This window comes from Neomonachus schauinslandi, chromosome 10 (genome assembly GCF_002201575.2).
Source record: "Neomonachus schauinslandi chromosome 10, ASM220157v2, whole genome shotgun sequence".
NCBI classification, from domain to species: domain Eukaryota; kingdom Metazoa; phylum Chordata; class Mammalia; order Carnivora; family Phocidae; genus Neomonachus; species Neomonachus schauinslandi.
The window spans coordinates 19,855,796-19,876,573 of NC_058412.1; the positions used below are offsets into that span (position 1 = coordinate 19,855,796).

Consider the following 20,778-nt stretch of genomic DNA (forward strand, 5'->3'; position numbering starts at 1 on the left):
CAGGCTCACGGGTAGGGGAGACCTCGGAGGGGCTGGCGGCTAGGATGGGGAGATACTCTTTCTGAAAGTTTTGTGCATAAAAACAAGGGGGGCACCAAGTCACTGAATCAAGGTTCCAGGGATTGGTGAAGGAACGATTCTGACCTGGACACAAAGAGGGGATTTGAGCTCCGTGTTAACTTGGAGACAAATCAAAAGTTCCTATTAGACTGGCAAATGAGCCCACACTGCAAACTCCCAACAGCTGAGTTAAACTGTCTGCAGCTGGCTTAAGCTGTAGCTGAATGGCTCCCTAACTTCCCAGTTTATACCCCAAGTCTTCTGCTCCTGAAGAGGGGCAGCTTTGCCCTCTTGAACTCATTTGGGCATTGTGACAGAGGCTTAGCCTCCAATGTGGAGTGAGTAATGCTGGCTTTGGGCTGGCCTGGCTGAGCTCAGCCCCTGCTCCCAGCCCCAGCCCCTTCCCCCTACCCCTCCCTTTCTGGGTTATTCTTAGCAAGAGGTGACCTCAGAATGCTCCCACTGAGCAAAAATAACCCTGGAGGAAGTTGGTGGGTATAAATCTTCAATGAATAAATACAGATAGCTAGTAAATAGGGTATGGAACCCCAAAGGGCTGGTCACCCAGGGTCTGGTGGGCAAGGCAGAAACTGTCCCTCCTGATGCCCCAGTTGTAACCAGCATGAAAGACAAAGTGGTGGCGGGGCTGCCTGGGCTTGTGACCAGTCAGGACCCAGCTTCGGACGCCCTCACTTGTGACGTCCTCAGGAGTTGGTGCACAGGAAGATGCCTCTTCCTCTCACCCTGACGCTCACACCCACACACAGGCTCACACTCTCCGGCCAGCAGAAATCAGCCCTGCACACTGCTGTCCCTCCTCCCCATCGTGGGCACCGGCCAGCCCACAGGCCCTGAGCCCAGGTGCCAGCTCCCTTCCTAAGCCCCGCCCAGCCCTGCCCTGGCTTCCTGTTTCCTGTTGCCGGCTCCGCTCAAGCATCCCGGCTCTGAGGCCAGCACCGCAGGGCACCGCACTGCCTGGTTTGGACGGCCCAGCTCTCACTCCTCAGACCGCCGCAGCCTTCCCCGCTCACCCACAGGCTCCCTGGTACTTGGGTCAATCACCCTCCTCCTATTATATATATGAGTTCTGTTTCTCTGTATGCTCCTTGGACCAGGTCTACACTTCTAACAGCCCTGCATTCACATGTTAACTTAAGGGGGATTTTGGACACCCAGGCTTCCAGAGCACGTGACTGCAGTGGTGAGGAGGAACGAGCACTGTGGCCTCTGCAGGGCGGGACACGTGGAGTCCCAGGCCCAGTCAGCCTCTCTGAACCTCGGTCTCTTCATCTGAATGTGGGCATGGTAATGACAGGGGCCCCACCTACTTCCCACACAGAGAGGTCATCCTTGCCGGAAGCCTCTGTAGGCCATAAAGTGCTACATGACTCTGAGCCTTTATTCGTGGTCTCTGGCCTCAGGGAGGTGGGTAGACAGTGCAAGGTCGGGTGGTAGTAAGCGTCAAATCTAGCGGAAGGGACAAGCTCTCTCTGTGTGCTTTTCCAACTATCTGGGCTGAAAGGCCAGGTTTTTGCTGTCGTTTTCGTCGTTCTCAATCCATCAAGAAATGATACTTTGGTAAAATACAAAATGTGGTGACAGTATCAAATTGACGTAAAAGTTTCAAATTACTTATTCTCCCGTCCTATAAAGACCTGTAGCAGGTCAAAGACCAGTGCCGTCCAAGCACACGATCAGTGGGCTTTGTATCTCCTCTTTTATTCCTTAGTGTTCATTTTGATTAATTGTACAAGCAGCTCAGGAGAGAAGGTCACAGTGGCTGAAGTGGGCTTCACTTGCAGGACAGGCTTGGATGGTCTGGACGGTGGGGCAGGGAGAGAGAAGAGCAGACCGTGGACCAGCACGCGAGGCAGCAGGAGAAACATGCCTGGTGTGTTCCGGGGGCAGCGAGAAGTCGGGGTTTCTATGATAAAAGCCATGGATACTGAGTCCCAGAGCAGGGGCAGGAGAGATCATGTGGTGAGGAGCCATCTGGAGTATTCCAGACCTTGTCCCATAAGAAATGGGGTCCCTGGGGGCGCCTGGGTGGCTCAGTCAGGCACCTGCCTTCAGCTCAGGTCATGATCTCGGGGTCCTGGGAGCTCCCATGTTGGGCTCCCTGCTCAGTGGGGAGTCTGCTTCTCCTTCTCCCTCTGCCCCTCCCTCTCCCCTGCTCATGCTCTTTCAAATAAATAAGTAAAACCTTAAAAAAAAAAGGGGGGGGGGCTCCCTGGAGAGTCTTGAACAGAAACGTACCATGGACAGTATTTAGTGTAACTGAATGTGGCCCTCCTCTCTAGCACATCAAGGTGAAAGGTAAGTCTTATTTATCAGTGTGGCCTCCTCAGCCTGGTACATGCTCAGCGGGTGTCAAGTGTCCGTTGCTGAGGGGTTATAAAGTATACTGGGGGGCAGCCAGGAGGCTGAGACCGGAGCAGGAATGAGTGGGAGATACCCAGGAACAGACGGGCCTTGGGGACAAAACAAGGAGAGAGACGATGATTCCTTAGCCTCGGAGGCCAGGGGATGGTGAGGACGGTGGTGATGTGCCTCATTCCCCCCGTCCGGCACGGGATATGCACAAATAAAGACCCCAGCCCACAGCCCTCTCTTACTCTCGCTTCCCAGCACTCCCCACTCCGTGCCACCTGCCGGGATCTGAGCCAAGCTCCCTCCTCTTTCCAGGCTTAGCTGGATGACACACACTCAGCTGCTTTAACGCTCCCTGGTCAATCTATTCCCAGGGCCACAGCCGCACCAGGTCCCCAAGAAGCCCTCCGGCTACACTTCTCTGCTGGGGAGGGAGGGGAGGCCAGGGCAAGCACCTGCTCCACAGCAAGCCAGACGGCCTAGGAGCCAGGGGACCAGGAGCCAACCTCTAGCAGCAGCGCCAACGTCCCCCACGTGAGCTCCCTTGGGGGCCTGGGGGCCTGCTGTCCGGGAAGGCCTGCGCGCTCTTTTCTCTGGGGTCCGTCTTTCCCTGCTCCCCTAGGGTGCAAGGGTTCCCTTTCACAAGAGCTGCCTCCCCAATCAGCGTTGCTTTCCCCATGCTCTCTCTCCCACCCTGGGGCCTCTGTTGAGAGTCCAGGAGGCTGCAGGTGTCAGCCAGGCTGAGGAGGCCACACTGATAAATAAGACTTACCTTTCACCTTGATGTGCTAGAGAGGAGGGCCACATTCAGTTACACTAAATACTGTCCAGGGTACGTTTCTGTTCAAGAGAAAATCCTGCAGACCACACGCAGACTATGACCCACACAGGATGTACAGCACCTCCCCCCAGGGCTGCTGCGAGGCCAAGGCTGGGCTCCCACCTGAAAGGTCTGATAGACCCTGGCCCCACTGGCTCAGGGGATCCGCCCTGCACATTTGGATCCACTTTGCAATTTGCAAAGCACCCCTGGGGGTGGACAGGACAGGTATTACTGGTAGCCATATTTTCCAAATGAAGAAGAAGTTCCGAGAAGCTCAGTAACTTGCTCAAGGTCACACAGCTGGGAAGCAGTAACTCCAGTGCGGTTTCTTCTATCAAACTGAGGTTGCTGTGGCCTCCTAAAGAGGAAAGGTTTGTCGGGGCAAGGGCACGACGGCCTCTGCTAAGCACTGGCTCTCTCTGGTGCTTGCACACATTTAATTCCCCCAGGCATCTAAGAGGAATGCATCCTTATCATCTCTGTTTTTCAGGGGGGGGAAGCCAAGGTTCAGACAGTGACTTCTTCAAGATCACATGGATGGTGAGTGGTGGAGCTAGGACTTAAACATAGGTCTGTTGTATCCTGAAGATGGTGCTTTTCCCTCTACACTAAGTCCCTGTCCTGGGGCCAGGGGTGGGAAGGCTGGAGGACCCACTGACCCTTCCCCGACTCGGCCCTGCCCCTCCTCCCTCTCACTGGTCCCTCTCTGGACACATTTCCACACACCTGCCCCTGACTTCCTTGCACTTTCTGTCCCCAGGGCCTCACTCCACCTCCCGCTGATGTGCCCTCCCTCTGGTCCTGGAGACTCACAAGGATGAGCCAAAGGGTTGCCAGGTCTTTATTTGCTATAGGTGGTGACTCCTGTCCCCAGTGCACCTGGATGGGAGGTGGGGGGCGGAGTTCTCGCCCACAGATCGTAGTCACACGGGCAGATGGGGAATTACCAGTGGGCTCTGACTCAGCCTGGTTCCCCCTTCAGCCTGCACTGGGGCCCTCCACCTTCTCCCACAAGGAGGAGAGGAGAGGGGCACCCTGGGAATCTGGGAGTACAGCCTGGAGTCTGAAGCAAGCTGGAAATTCCTTTGAAGTCCCATTTTATCTTTCAACTTCACGTGAATTTTTCATTACAGGCCATAAAATATCCATGTTTGCTTTAATATTAAAATGCTTAAAATTACTTACCAATTAAACGACTTAACTTCTCCCCCCCTGCCCCTCCCAGTCTTTAAGCAGATTTAGCAGTGGTGCACTTTGGTTCGCGCAGGTGCCCGGCCTCTGGCTCTGGGCCCCCTCACCTCCCGCCGCTGCAGCCCTCCCACCCTCCGCTGTCCCTTTCGCTAAGGCCACCATGCACCCTGACTCTCCACCCCACGGGAGAAAATCCTGCCCTGCTGAGAACATTTCCTTGACGGGCTGAGTTACAAATCTGAGCTCTCATTCTCAGCTGGAAGGGGCTGAAGGAAAGGAACCAGCTGTCTTCGGCGCTTGCAAATAACTTCTGCCTCTGAGTTGAGCGCATAGGCACGCAGGCTCCTAGAGCCCATGGGTCGTGCCCCCCGGAGCACTGTTCATCTTGGGCAACCCTGGGGCTTCCCCCCAGACTCAGAGAGGTTCTGGCCCCCAGAACCTGGGCTTGGGGCTGGCCCTGAAGCCCACACTTAAACAGCATCCGGTTCTCCTTCTTTATTCTGAAGGGACCCATCGGCCTGCATCTCCCCTCACTTTGATCAGACTCCCAGGCCTGGGCTCCCTTCCTCCAGGTTCTCAGGTGGGGCTGAGGCCCAGGGTGGGTGTGTGGACGGGGAGGAAGGGGCCTGTGCAGGCTGGCCTGGGGTCACTGTCAGGCTCTCTTACTGCCCCTTCCAGAAGGAAGTCCCAGCTCTGCTCCAACTCACAGTGCAAGTCCTCTGGTCCCTAGGGGCTTCCGGTTCAAGGCAGAGAGCAGGAAAGTTGTGAGGATGATGGTAGGGTTCCAAGCACGGGGAAGGTCAGGGAGCTCTGCAGCTGGAGGGCTGCACCCCATGGCCCGGCCCTAATGGCCTCAGGTGCCTGCAGGACACACGTGACTGACTGCTGTTCAGAGCATGTGTGCGTGCTCACGTGTGTGCGTGCGTGCTGGGGGGGGTGCCGTGACACTCACCGGGGGGTGCTTGCGCTTCCGCCCAGGCCGCCCCACCTTCCGAGCGGTGGTGCCGGGTTCCTGCCGCTCCTCCTTGCCATGAGCTCCGTCCTGCTCCTCTCCCTCCTGTGGGTACAGACAGCCTGTGAAGCCAGGGCTGGATCCAAGAGGCCCCTCCCCTGTCCCCCGACCCCCACGACGGCCACACTTCCAGGGCCACGCCAGGCTGTTCCCCCTGGCAGGGGTGGCCTTCGCCCGTCTCTGGCCTGGCAAAGCCAGAACCCACCCTTCGGGCCCCGTGTAAACAGAACCTCGGGGGACTTCAGGGTAGGCGTTGCTGGCCTGACGCTATGTCGCCCTCCCTCCTGGTGGACACGTTTTCTTAACCCCGGAATCACAATGCATGCTCCGACAAAAAGTGTGTTTCTGGATAGGAGTTTGTTTCTGTGAAACACATCTTACATGGGTACAAAAATTAAATGAGTCTCATATTTAATGGATCACCTTTCTTGAAAATAAGATCCCCTGAAAAGAAATATTAAATTGAGCAATTGGAAACAGGAGCAACACTTGGAATGAGGACCGTGGCCAACGATGGAGAACTTTCACGGGCCCTTTGAATACACCTGCTGGGGAGCACTTGCCCCGTATGCCTGTCACTGCCCAGGAGCATCTCAGGGACAGTGTCTTGGTTCATCTGGATGCCCTCCCTGCACTCACGGAGTTCCGGACCCGAAGTATGGTTTGCGGACCCACCTCACCCGACATCTGCCAGGGCCGGGCCCTGCTACGTTGTCTCATGGAGCATGGAGTAAGAAACCTAGAAAGCCCTCCTGCCTCACTGCTCCAGCAGCCCGGCCACAAACCACCCACAGGTCGCTTCTGACTCAGCCAGCTCCAGCATGACTAATCACAAACAGAAACAACGCTGGGGAAGGACCCTGACCCAGCGGAGGGACCATGGGCAGCTCTCCAAGCCCCTGCAGGACGTCAGGAGCCAAAGATGGCTTCATGGTCCTCCCTGGGGAGGGTGCCACCCCAGAGCAGCCCCGGTGCCCCAGGAGAGAAAGGGAGGGTGCCCAGGTTCCCAGTGGATTTAATCAAGATGTCCCTCAACATCCCACTCAACTTTCATTTTCTGTGATTTCAAAATAGCTTGTGGTTTGCCCATCTGTGGGTGGGAGGGGAGGGTCCAGGGTGGAGAGAGAGTGTGCACCAGGACCAGAGACCCCTGACAGGCTCTTTTCAGGAAAACATGGCAGAGTAGCTGTGAGGGCAGGATGGCCACAGGGGGGACAGCCAGACGGTAGAGGGGCCGGGGCACATACCCCACGGTAGGCCAGGCCTCTGGTGCTGGGCTGTCCTTGAGACCCCTGCAGATAGCCCTGTAGAAGAAATGATCACTTGGATCGCAGAGAGAGGAAGTATTACCAAGGCACCCTAATCCTGGTGACGGTTTCAGCTGCATCTACGCAAAGGCGGTGAATTTCAGGGCGAGACGGTGCTTTGGGTCTGACTCTACCGTGGCTAAATGGGCACTGTCTTGATCATCCTGACTAGGTAACTCAGCGTTTACAAAAGAGAGTCAATGTGAGGTCATGTGAGGTCATGTGAGGTCTGCAACGGCATTGGGATTTAGAGTAGACCAGCATGGGTTTGGGCCCCCTTGTCCATTAGCTAGTTACAGTATATCACTTTCTCCGAGCCTCACCCTCCTCATTCGTAAAAGGGGAGCATGAAGGGGCCCATTCTGCCCGCTTCTCAAGTTTTTAAGAGGAATGAACGAATGTTCTGTCCCCTTGTCTGTTTTGTGCACTGCTGAGTTTCCAGAGCCTAGACCCGGCCATGCACTTAGTGAGTGAGTATTCCACATGCCCCCCCGCCACCCCCGGGAAGGGGGGGGGGCTTACATATTCCCTGGGGGGCAGGAGGCCTGCTCAGCCCCTGTGTTTGCCTGGAAAGCACTAGGCCAGACCTCGCCAAGCTGCTGACCATTCCTCACAGCAGGGCCCCGGGGACTGGAATGCACAAGGCAATGAGCAAGAGGGGGGCACCAATGTGGATCAGGATCAGTCTGGGTGGCCACAGGGTCTGGAAAGACTCCTACCGCCCAGAAATTCTGGGCTATGAACTATTTCTTTAACGGACTGCATGGAAGATCCCTCCGACAGAGGGATTCATCTGAGTTTGTTTTATTCTGAACTGACCTGAGATGCAAAAGCCATTCTGTGCCCCTGCTCAGCACTAAGGAACCACAGTTACCCCACTGCAACGACCTAACAACAAAGACACTTGGTATTTCGGGACCCCTAAGCCCTGGCTCCCATCAGTACATGGAGAAAGGCCCAGGGGCGCCTGGCAGGCAACTCCCGCGCTACCTGGAGACTTTTGTGATTCTGCACGTTGGTGACACAGGCTATGCGGGATGAGCAGGAGATGCTCGACACATCCTCCCCCGTTGTATTCAACGCAGCCGTAATACACCCGGGGAGGAAGGAATGCCCGGATGCCATGCCACCTAGCCAGGCCCCGACGTGTTGAGAGTGTGGACATCACCAGGGCAGGCTGTCCCGTGCAGAGCCCAGCGCAAGGTGCGATATGCCCCGTCTGGCATTCAGGCCTCAGGCTCCCCTGGTTTGTGCCCGAAGAAACCAAATCTCCCCAAGAGCCTGGGTGGGGGCTCGAACCTAGGTCTACGCAACTCCTGACCCATGCCGTTTCCATCAGGCCCTAGAGTACGGCTCTGTGAAAAGCATGTTATTTGGGGCCAACATACACTCTTTCACCATGTAGCAGTGTCATGAGGGCAAAGAGAGGGTGGCGGGACCTCCTGCTCCAGGCCTGCCTGAGTGCACACAGAGTTAGAGAGATAACACACAGAGGAGGGTGAGCAGATAGCTCGGGGCCAGGCCCCTCAAGGAGGCGTATCAAGTGGTCCATTCTTGCATCTGTCATGGGGCCGGGTTCATTCAATATCTTTGCTGATGGGCTGAGCAAAGGAATGTAAAATATGCTTATCAAATCTGTAAGCAGCACTGAATTAGGCGGCATCACTAATACTCTGAAAGGGAAGAATCTGATCCATGGGGACTTGGGCAGCTGGAAAACAAACTGAGCAGGAACAGACATGAGCCCGGGTTGGTTTCCTCATCCGTCCACTAAGGGGACTGAATTAGTCAATCCCTACAGTGGGAAGTGGCAGAAGGGGGGCAGAAATTCTAGTTGGGTGGGATTTGGAGAGGGCGGGGGGGGGGGGGCGGGCAGGCGGTGAGCTGGACTTCCTGCCCTGCTCTTGACTCACTAGTAACTTCAGTCTAGTTACCCTGAGTCTTGCTTTCCTCAGCTATAAAACAGGGATGATAACATCTCCTTTACAGTGATGCTGTGACAATTCAATGAGGTAATAGTCTATCCAAAGCTGACACATGATATAGTCCCTCAAGAACCGCTAACTTCTGCTCCACACATCCTGATCAGAACTATTCACAAAAGTGCATCCCTCCCTCTCCCCCTGCCCTCCCTCCCCATCCCCATGCGAATCCCAGCGCCCTGCATTTGCAGCCATCACTCACTACCACAGACAAACCCCAGCATCTGGCTGGTCCTGCTGCAGTGAGATACTCAGGAACACGGGGCTCTCTGATCTTTCCAAAGTGCAAAGCTGATTATGTCACTCTGCAGAGCTTAAGCCCTTGCTGAGGGGGCTCCCGGGGGCCTGCAGGATCAAGCCAAGCTCCTTAGCCAGTGTGAAGGAAGGCCCCCAAGATCTGGCGGGCCACCTTGGTCTCTTCTCCCCACTGCCTTCCTCCCACCCATCGCCAACAGACTGCACCAGGTGCAAAAGCAGGCTGCTTCCCTCCCCAGTGCCTTGGCATAGAACGTTCCTTCTGCCCCGACTACCTCCCCCCTCAGGTGGACCAGCAAACCCTTACTTTTCCAACCTCATTTCCCAGATTTCCTTCCCCTAGGCTCCCTCCTCTGATCCTCTGACTGAGTCATAGGTCCTCCCTTCCCCATAGAACCCACTCCCCAGCACTGCGATTGCTAACTAGTGTCCTAGACAGGCCATGAGCCCCTTGGGGGAAGGGGCTTTGTCTTACCTCGGCACCCCCAGTGCCTAGACTGAGGCACCTAGTGTGAGGCAGGCACTCAAAAACCCTTGATGAGTGACTGTCACATAGTAGGTACACACACACAGTGGTGCACATGCAAATCCACAAACCGGCATGAATATAACTGTGCATGAGGCTCTAGTGCGGCTCTGATCTTTAGGATTTGAAATCAGGAAACAGGATGACTAAAATGTACTTTCTAGCTTAAACACAATCATGTCACTTTACATTTATGTAACTCTTCACAGCTTTCCAAGCACCTTCACATTTGGTGGCCTGTTAGATTAGGTAGTTACCATCAGCCTCTCTAAACTTCTGAGGCTATGATTTGACCTAGATTTCAGCACAGCTCACTGGATGGATTATTTTAAGCCACATACAACTTCTCATTCTGATGAGCTGGGCTGTGACGATAATAATCTCTCTCAGTTGTACAGTACACGGTAATTAACAAAGCATTTTCACATACATTGTTTCATTTTGTTCTTCTGCTCTACAGAAAGCAGAGCCCATATTATTTTCTTCTATCACACAGGCGGGAAATCTGAAGCCCAAAGGGGTTACCTAACTTGCAGAGATCAGAGAGCCAGGAAAAAAGGCTTTAGAACCAACATTTAAATCTTTTGATTCCCAGCTCATGGGCCTTTCTGCCACTATGCCCTACTAGGCTCCGTGCTCCTGTTGTGTGTCACCGTGTGCATCACCGGGAAACAATGAGCAGGCAGGCAATCCAAAGCAGGGGCACACATTAGCATTCACATGTACACATCCACGCAGCTGTCTCAGGAGGCTCCTGCCTGGACACAGGACCCCTCCCCTTAAGAGATCTATGTCTCACCCGGAGCCAGCCAGCCAGATGTACGTGCTCCCTCCAGAACACACACCAGATCTACTGACCCAGCATCCGTTGAGCAGATGTCTCAAGTTGGTGTTTGAGTGGAGGGGATGAACTTGCCGGATCTAGCCAGCCACTTGCCCAGACCCTTTGGGACAAGAAGCACGTACAGCTTTGGCCAGCTGCCTGGCTGGCCTCCAGGGGTCCGTCCATGATCGTGGAATTCAGTGAAACCAACTGGCCTCTCCGCCAGGCCCAGCCCCCAGTATGGGCTGCCCGAGGCCCAGGTCTGCGGAGCAACGGCCACAGGACCCCTCATACCACACCGTGCACACATGCTAACAGGTGCTGCACGCCCAGGCTGGGCCTACATGCAGATGGGCGGCAGGGCAAGCTGCTGGAGAACAGGGGGTGGGGGGAGGATGAAGGCTGCGGTGTGAGTGACCACACAGTGGCCCCGGGAATGGTCGCACATGCTCATACTTCCGCAGAAACCCCCAAAGCCCCCCGCTGTTTCAGTCGCCTCCCAAAGCTATCAGCCCTCTGTTTCAATTATTCAACAATATTCAACAAGTATTCATCGACTGTTTCATCTGCTTCATACTATACATATTGATGAAAGCCTCCATCCCTCCCAAAAGGCCATGCTCTTGGAGGGTACCGCCATGTCCTGTTTGGCCCTCCATGTCCCCACAGCTCCCGGGGACCCGCACACAGCAGGTGTTCCGTAAGTGCCAAATGGTTGAAAATGGCGGTGCTTGTGGGTTTTCCCAAGCCCTCCGGCCAGGGCTGCAGCCCTCCCCCACAACCTGTGCACCATGCTGGGGCCTCACTGCCTTCCAGAATGGAGACTCCACTAGGCACATACCCAGTGCACTGCAGCCCAGCCATGTTAACCTCTGTGGCCTCAAGGCCGACGTGAGGCCAGGCCAATGGGCGTGCTCAAAAATATTTATCCAGGGCGCCTGGGTGGCTCAGTTGGTTGAGCGACTGCCTTCGGCTCAGGTCATGATCCTGGAGTCCCGGGATCGAGTCCCGCATCGGGCTCCCTGCTCAGCGGGGAGTCTGCTTCTCCCTCTGACCCTCCTCCCTCTCAGGCTCTCTGTCTCTCATTCTCTCTGTCTCAAATAAATAAATAAAAAATAAAATCTTTAAAAAAAAAAAAAAATATTTATCCAGCACCTACTGTGTACTGGATACAGAGATAAGCAAACACAACACTCAATTTAGAGAGAGAGGCAACACATAAACAAAGAAGAACCTGAGTAGAGTGTCCCCCTTTGTGGACCCGAGCCCGCCCCAGCCCTGCACAGTCCACCAGCTCACCCCAATCCCACCAGGGAACCCCTTTCTGGATGCACTACAACACTGCATAGGGCTTGATTCTTCTCGATTTAAAGAGGGAAAGAATCCAGATGAAACTGCTTCAGAGCCATGCGACCTTTGCGAACTTTCTTAACCTCCCTATGCCTCAATTCCGCATCTATAAAATGGGGATAATGAGAGGCGATGCCCCCAGGGCAATCGTGAGGATTAAGTGAGTTAATTGCCAAGCCAAGGAAACTCCTTTATATGCCCTTCCATACTATGCAAACGTTGCGTGGGACGGTTATAAGTAATATCCCTAATTGCCCTGTGGCTCTCCACAGGGCAGGGCCAGGCCAAGGTGCCAGAAAGGAAGGGCATCGACCACCCCCCTTCCCCAGCTTCCTGGGACACCCAGTGCAGCCTGCCCTTTTCTACTCTGCAGAGCTGAGCTCAGCTTTTCCCACCAAGGCCTTGGGAGACACGCTTTTTGGTAGGGAGGGGCTCCATCCCCAGCCTGACCAATAAAGGCCTGAGGGACCCTCACCCAAGCTTCTGAAGGTAGTCACAGCCTCTCCCAACAAGAGTTAGGGCTCCCTGTCTCTTGCCTCAGTGCTGCTTCTATTCAATGTGTGAAGGGAAGAGGGACCTCAGGCCCGCCTGTTCTCAAGGACCCAGAAATAACCTTCCTTCCACATGCCAGGTTCTCCATGGACTTTCAACCCACACCATTCACACCCCACCTGTATTTTCCACACTCTTACCCTGTGCCCCTGAGGTCCTTGGGGCTGCAGTGGATCTACAGCATGAATGTGCAGGTAGGCAGGTAGATAGAGAGATCGCTAGGTAGGTAGATAGCAAGCTAGCTAGTTATCCAAAGTAAGTCCCAAGACTAACGGAATACGTGTCAGGCCCCCGTGTTAAAAGACACACCACGTAAACCTCTCATTTCCCCGCTCAGAGGCCACGTCGCCAAGTCACACAGCAGAGTCCAGATTCGAACATAGGTCTGTCTCCAGAGTCCCAGTGATGCCTGCTCACAACCATATCGACCTGAACCGGACGTGCACAGTCAAACCTCCTCTCACCGAGCCGCACGGATATCGCACGTTTTGTAAACCGAAGGTGTGTGGCAACCCTGCGTCCAGCAAGTGTTTCCAACAGCATGTTGCTCGCTTCGTGTCTCTGTGTCACATTCTGGTAATTCTTGCAATATTCCAAATTGTTTCCTTATTATTATTATTACTAGATTTGTTATAGTGACCAGTGATTTCAACTTGCTGACAGCTCAGAGGGTTAGCATTTTTTAGCACTATTTTTAAGTTAAGGTATGTAAATTTTTTAGGTGTGTCATTGCACACTTGATAGACTCCAGTAGAGTACAAACACGTTTATGTATTGGGAAGTCAAAAATAATTCCTCTGGCTTGCTTTATTGCGATACTCGCTTTACGGTGGTGATCTGGAAATGAGCCCGAGATCTCTCTGAGGTATGCCTGTCCTACCTAACTTAGAGAACTTAAGAGAATCTGAACATGGGCGCCTGGGTGGCTCAGTTGGTTAAGCGATTGCCTTTGGCTCAGGTCATGATCCTGGAGTCCTGGGATCGAGTCCCGCATCGGGCTCCCTGCTCAGCAGGGAGTCTGCTTCTCCCTCTGACCCTCCCCCCTCTCATGTGCTCTCTCTCATTCTCTCTCTCAAATAAATAAATAAAATCTTTAAAAAAAGAGAGAGAATCTGAACATGGAAACACAGGTCCCCGTCAGTGCAGGGGTGGGCATCGTGTGCATTAAACACCTACTCCACGTGCCCAAGCATTTAATCGACTCCACTGAGCTAAAAATGGATGCACCCTTCTTCTTAGCTGGGTTCCTGAAGAGGGAAGGGGACAGCTGCCTCTTCTGCAACTGCTTGAATGTCCTAAGAGGGATGCTATTTCAACAACCCCTATAGTGACTATTATAAATCAAAGAGCCGGCCCTCAGCGACAGTGTGTGGGCATCTGAGTGTAATGAAGGCAGAGCGTGCCCGAGCAGGCAACAGACCTACGGACCAGCAAGAACAACGGAGAGTGGAGCTGGGAGAAGCCCACCCAGGGTGCCCTCGAGCCTGTGGACCGACCGCAGGAAGTGGTGAGTGCCCAAGGGAAGCCAGCACTTGCCGGGCCTCCGGGTGGGCCTCGGGTGAGAAGGGAGAAGCCCGGCCACAGCACTGGCCACACACGTGTCCATACACGCACATGCACTCAGGCCCACATGCTGTGCTCGCCCAGCACGGATCCACATGCCCTGCTGTTGCTTCTACTTCTCCCCAGCTGTCCAGGAAGGGCCTCCCCGCCCCGGATGGTAGGCAGGACTTGTATCTTCCTATCCCCTTTCCTTTACCAGGTCCTCCAGGAAGGTTTATTCAGTTCATCTGACAGAACTGCGGAGCCCTACTACGTGCTGGGTACCTGGGAAGGTACCTGGAAGGAAAGAGAAGAAGAGGAAAAAAGGGAAACAATGCAGGAGGGAGGGAGGTGGGCAAACAGGCAGGAAGGGAGGAACGGCGAGAAGCAGTGTGGCCACGGCACTGTCTTCGCGGAAGAGTGAAGTCCGGAGTGCATGTGTGCGTGCGTGCACGCTAGCCTCGTACGTGAACTCTTACTGGACATGAACGCCCCCAACCTCCACCCCAGGGCAAAAGCGCTGCCACACCGAGTAAAGCATTCTCTGACCATCCCGACTTCCAGTCTAGATAAACAGCCTTGAACCTGCAGCAGAAGCACCATGGGCAGGGCTGTGGGGCATCCCGGCTGGGAGGCACCGCTTCACGCAGGGGACCGCCGGCTGAGTGCCACGCCCCTGGACTAGCCACTCACTGGCTGTGTGACCTTAGGCAAGTGACCTCACGTGTCTAAGCATCCATTTAGTGGTTAATAAGCTAGAGTGCTGAAAAATACCTTATGGAGCAGCCCTAAGAGTGAAGAGTGGATGTTATCCACACCAGTACTTCTCAGATGCCCTGGAGACCTGGCTAAAACAAGGACTGCTGGGCCCCAGCCCCAGAAGCTCTGATTGGCATTTCTAACCTTTCCAGGTGCCACTGGTGTTCTCAAAAGCATCGCGGGTCCCCTACAAACTGTAATTCAAGGCAGACGGAAGAGATCCCGCGAGCACAGAGCTTAAAACAGCACCTGGCAGAGAGTCAGCACTCAGTGCATCTTGGCTGTTGTGTTTCTGAGGACAGAGGAAAGAGGGGAGCCGCACGATCGGGGGCCCAGCCTGGGGCTTGGACTCTTGGCCAGGCGCTGATTCATATTTGGGGATCTGAGGAGGCCCTTCTAGCCCCAAGGTTGGAATGCTCTTGGTCCCTTTTGCTGCTGCCTCTGTCCCTCCCCTCCCCTCCATGCAGGGCCTGACACCCCACCCCGGCTCCTGGCCTCCCTGCTGTTCACCTCCGCACCCATATCCCATAAGGCCAGCTCCCCCTCCCTCCACTGTGGCCACATTTCCCCAGCTGACGTAGCCTGGCCAGAACCCCAGTGCTCAGCTCCCCCAAACCTGCATGGTCCCAGCTTCCCCACCAGCTCCCTCCCCATCCGACACATGGGCGGCAGGGTAGGGGAGGCCGCAGGGAGAAGGGGCGCTGGGCAGACCCCTCTCTATGCACTCCAAGCTCCTCAGCTCTTACCCCTGGCTCCGCATCCAGCCTGCCAGATCCAGGCCCCCGGCTATTCCCTTGTGGAGGGGTCTTACCACTCTCATTTTCCTTCCTACCCTAGCCACCAGGTACTTCCTGAGCACCTACTCCGTGATAGTCAGGCCCTGCCCTCCAGGGGCAGCAGTGGGGCAGGATGTTACCCATACTGGTACTTCTCAGATGCCCTGGAGGCCTGGCTAAAACAAGGACTGCTGGGCCCCAGCCCCAGACGCTCGGACTGGCATTTCTAACCTTTCCAGGTGCCACTGGCGTTCTCAAAAGCACCGCGGGTCCCCTACAAACTGTAATTCAAGGCAGACTGAAGGAAGCAAAGGCTTTGATCAGAGAGGAGCGGTGAAAGTTAGGGAAAGGGCCCACCAGGCGAAGGAGCATAAACAAAGGGCTGGCGGCTCCAGGAAGTACCAGAGTGGAAGGTGCGTGGAGGCGTGGCCGGGAAGGAGGCTGGAAGGGCACGTGGGGCCCAAGGCCAGGGGGGTGGCCACACCCCTTCCCTCTGGCTCACCGAACAGTTCCTTAGTGCCAGGTGCCTCTGGCGACTCTGCCAGGCTCCTTGGGCTGCAGCCCAAGCCCATCTTCCCCCTCGGCAGTGACATGGCACCTCTGCCCCAGGCCTGGCTTTCTCCAGCTGCCGTGGGCGGCTGTCAGTGTCTCTACCCGCCCCCCCCCCCCCCCGGGCAGCTCCCCGGAACTGTGGGAGCCAGCCCAGAGATGCCAGGGAGGTGTGCCAGGTGAGCCAGCATGCGCCCCGTGGGTGTGGGCGTCTGGGGAGGAGCACCCACCGAGCCCCGGCCCCCGTCTATCAGCCCGCTCTATCAACACCAGAATCTGGGGCTGGGTGTGTTTGTTGCCGCATGAGCCAGAACAGTTACTATGGGTAGATAATAATAGCAATCGTAATCCCTCATAATTGGACCAGACTTTGCTGTTTGCAGGGCATTTCCATGCCCATGACCTCATCTGACTTCCACAACCACCCTGTAAAACAGGCACAGCTAGAGTTACTATCCCCACTTTACAGCTGAGCAAACGCGAGCCCAGATGGCCTGAAGTCACATCTCCAGGAAGTGGCATACTCGGGCCTGGGACCAGGGCCTTGGGCTTCTGACTCTGTCCAGTGCATTTTCTCTATCCTGAACTGTCAGAACAGACAGCCTGCTCTGCTGCTCTCCATGCGAGGGAACCAGGGGCTCTGCTATCTAGGGCAGCACTGTCCGGTAACCAGAGAAGCTTGGCCTGACTGTCCCTACCTTCCCCACCTGCGGGGGGCAGCTGACCCCCACCTGCAAGTGTGTGGACACAGAGCCCTGTCAGCACCAGTCCGGGCATCAGACCGGGTAGGGGGGTCAGGGTCACCTAATCCAACAGAGGAGCAAAACAGACCCGATGGGGGGAAGGGAATTATCCCGAGCCTCCACTCGAGAGCACAGGTGGCCGGCCGCAGGTGGCCCTGACTCTGTGTGGGTCGACTGCTGCCTGGGACAGGAGCAGCTCAGAGGCCCATAGGATAACCTGGACTACCTGTTCTTTCTCTGTGGGGTCAGAAAGGGGACCTGTAGCCCCTAGGAGCCTGGCTCAGCGGGCCACAGCAAGCACTCTCTCCCCAGCTTGCTGGGTATACACCCCCCAGTAGGGCATTCCGCATGATTCCAGGCTGGGGAGGCAGGTGACTGGGCTTCGTGCACACACCTGCGTGTGTGTCCGCACAGGGACTGACACAGGTGCGGCGGCGGGAAAGGTTCTGATCCACCAGGCTCTCATCTGGACCCCCCACTGAGTAGCTGGGCTCAGCTTCCTCATTTGTAAACTAGGGCCATCAGTCCTTGCCCCCACTTATTTCAAGGATTGTTCCCAAGAACCAACTGGCTGGAAACCACTCAGAGAACAGAAAAAGGCTGAAAGGCTGAGGGAGCCCAGGAAGGAGCTGAGCACGCGTGGGGACGCATCAGGGAGCATAAGCGGGTCTCAGAGCTGTCCCCAACGGTGGGCGAGCAGATGGGACACTCCTCGCAGTGCCCAGGGGCCCATACCTGGTGCCAGGTGTCCACTCTGGTTCCAGAAGGACAAACTATACCTCCCACCGAGTATCACCACCCCTCCCTCCTGCTCAGGAAAAGGGGAACAGGCAGAGGGAAACGTGGGGACCAGGACACAGCAGACCGGATACCCCAGAAAGGCCCATGGCTGGTATAGCTTCCCCAGAAAGGTGGTGGTGGGGTTTAGCATCTCACTGTCAGAGAGCGAAAATAGAGCCCAATTGTTAGGGGTTCAGGGCGGCTTTCCTGTGGGTGGACACAGCTTGGTGAGGTCCCAAGGCAGCCTGTCGGGACCGAGCAGGGATCCCTGTGGGGCTGCTGGGATCTCCTTTGATTCAGGCCCATCCTGGAGTTCAGCAGAGGGTGATGAGGTCACCCCGCAGGGGGCTCTGAGAACAAGGATGTCATTGGCTCCATGGTCAGAAGTGACACTCAGAGCCCGGGGTGGGGATGAGGGCCAGGAAATCACCATCTCCAGGATGACTGGTGTCACCGTGTGCCTGGCACTCTGAGAGGGGGAGCCCTCACGCGGCCTCCTATCTACTGAGCCTCCCCGAACTGGTCTTTGGCCTCCCAGAAGCTACTGAACAGCCTGGGGAATAGCTAAGACAGGTCAAGTGACCCAGCTGAGGACACAGCGTTGGTACAGGCGAATCCAGGAAGGAATCTGGGTTTGGGGACACTCTGCCAGGCTGCCCCCCAACACTGTCTACAGACCCGGGGCTTGAATCTCTGCTCAAACACCAGGGGAGTTAAAAAGCGTGGGTCCTGGAGCCTGATTACGTGCTTTAAATTCCCGCCGTACCCCCAAGACCGAACCTCTACAAGCCATGGCCCCAACAGGAACATCAGCCCTCCCCACCGCCCAGCATGAAGACTGAGCTGCGCGGTCCAGCGCTCAGCACACCAGAGCTGTCATTACTCGGGGACGGGCCCTCCCCCTTCCCCTCCCCGGGCTGGGGCCGGGGGTCCCGGGGGTCCCGGGCAGAGCCAGCCGCTCACCTTGCGGTCCTCCTCCCGCTCCGGAGCGGAGCTGCTGGTGTCCCCGGGGCCGCTGGAGGGCATTGCGGGCAGCTGGGCGGTGGGAGGCAGGCTGGGGCTGCGTGGGGCTGGGGGGCTGCTGGGCTTTGGGGAAGGAATTATCGTGGTCTTTGTAAGCAAGAGTTAGAACTTAGACATAGATCCCGGTGAAACTCGGACTCCGGCTGCCTGCGGTGTGGGCTTCCAGTGGCTCCACCTGTGGGGGGGAAGACAAGAGGGGTCAGCAGGGCAGGGCAAGGCACCCCCAGCCCAGGCCCCACCTGACACCCCCCCTCCCCTCAGCACCCCCACGCCGCCCTGTGAGGCCTGTTCCTCCGACCTCACTCCTCTTCCCAGGCTCACCAGCAGCTCGGGCCAGCCTAGCCCGCCAGAGAGCGGGGGAAACCGAGGCTGACTCAGGGCCGCCTCCTGCCTCCGAGGCGGCAACGTCTCCCCGGGGCCTCCGGGTTGCCGTGGCACCGTGGGCGCCTCTTCTGGGCCTTCCAACTGCCTCCTGCCTCCTCCCTTCTCTTCATTCACTTCTGTTCTCTCCTTTGAAAGCTTCCCGCACCCTCCCTCCCACCCAGCCACCCCCTGGGAAATCCCAGAGGTCCCCAGCCCTGCTACATTTTCCTTCTAACCTGTCCTCCCCTCACGCCCCCACCCCCACCCCGCTCCCACCACGTGGAGGAAGTGAGCTGCAGTCACAGGATGTAGTGAAATGAATGTCACCTCACTTTAGGACCAGCGCCCGGGCCCCGAGAAAGCTGAGGTTGAACTCGGGCTGCGGCCAGGCTGAAGGCCTAGGTCCGCCGTGCTGTTGGGAGGACGTCCTGGTGGGCAGAGGCCACAGCCAAGGCCACGCTGAGGGCGGACCGGGGGCCGCTCTCCCCGCCACCCCACGAATCGGCCCCATTTGCCTCGGGAAACTGGGGGGCTTGAGGGGGCCCTCTGCACCCACACGGCTTAATTTTAGGGGCTTTTCATCTTCCCTGCTTCAGGTGTGGGCCTCAAGCCAGTAAAATAACAAAGCCCCTGCCGCAGGCCTCAGCTAGGGGTGGGGGTGTTGCAGATTCAACCCCCTCCGCTCAGAGACACCGAGTTCTCTGGCTCCCCACCCCCCAGGAGGAAACACGGGCCAAGCCCCCGCCTCCAGTGCACCCGCCTGCAGGGAGGGGATTGGCAGGAGAAGGAAAGTGGGAGGCAGCTGGATCTGGGCCCACCCACACCCTTCCCCTTCCAGTTCCCGTTCTGCTTCCCCGGCTTCCCCTCCCTCTTGGGCTTCTTCTCCCATCCCCCTCCAGCCAAGGCTCCCAGGAAAACCAGGCACTGGAGAAAGCACAGGCTTGGGTCTCCCACGGGCGCAGCCCCTTCCCCAGGGACGCGCGCTTCGCTGGGAGGTGGGCTCTGCCGCGGGTGTGGAGGGGGAGGCTGGAGCTGGGAGCAGCCTCCTTAGGGCCAGGGCAGGAGGGCCTTTAAGTTAAAACCTCACTGGGCTGAAGGTGCTCCAAGCCCCACAGGTGAGCCCTAGGGAAACTCCAGGTGCAATGCGCGCTGCTAAGCTCAGCACCGGGCTGGGCTCCGGCACGGTTGCTGCCCCAATACACGCATGCGTAGACAGCAATAGAGAGTGTTGCTTCATGTGTCAGACGCGGTGCTAAGCACGTGACAGGCCGGCCTGCCCGCCTGCCTTCGGGCAGCTACCGATACTATTACTATCCCTCGTTTACAGTGGAACCTCAGGCTCAAAAAGATTAGCATTTGTCCATATTCCAGAGTCAAAGCAGAGGCTTGAATCCAGATCTCTCCCACTAAAGCTCTGAGGGCGGTCTCTGTGAAGCTGTGTCCCCCAGCTTCCACCACCGCCCAGAAACAACTCCCGAGAGCCCATTACAGAACTGGTCCAACCCAGAACTCCATGAGGCTTCCCTCCATTATCAGCCAGAGATTCCCGCTTCAAACCCACACACCGTTTGTTAGCACAAACATATCCAATGACCCCCTCCCCTCCCCCGGCCCCACATCAAAACCTTCAAAAGGATGCGGAGGCTAAGAGAGGCAGAGTCTGGTTGGAAAGAACATTGAACCTGGAGTCAGCAGATGTGGGTTCTGGTCCTGACCAGGGCTTCCCACCCTCAGCTTCCTCATCCATGAAATGGGAAAGTTAGACTACGTGATCTACAAGGCGTCTTCTAGCCCGGCCCTGCCAAGCTGTTGGAGGTGCCAAGGGCAAAGGGGAGAAGCAGACAAGGCTGGGACACTTTCAGGAGCCCCAGAGCCCCAGCATGGAGTCCATGAAGACCCAGGCACAAAGTAGAGGCAGATTCTGCCAGATGTTTGTCTCAGCACTGCCCTGAGGCCTAGAAATATCCAGGGAGCTTCTGTGAGAAAAAAAGC

General features: G+C 56.4%; 1 protein-coding gene across 1 annotated transcript in view; it reads right to left on the minus strand.

Annotated features, from left to right (window-relative positions):
- The window catches only part of LOC123326009 (DNA (cytosine-5)-methyltransferase 3A-like), a gene marked incomplete at its 5' end in the record, with an annotated part of 29,972 nt that extends 11,525 nt beyond the window's left edge, over nt 1-18,447 (minus strand). The window contains 2 exons of the mRNA XM_044918862.1: nt 5,397-5,501; nt 18,364-18,447. Of these exons, the coding sequence (XP_044774797.1) occupies nt 5,397-5,501; nt 18,364-18,447 (189 nt within the window). The remainder of the gene's footprint in view (nt 1-5,396; nt 5,502-18,363) is intronic.
- Between the last annotated feature and the right edge of the window lie 2,331 nt (nt 18,448-20,778).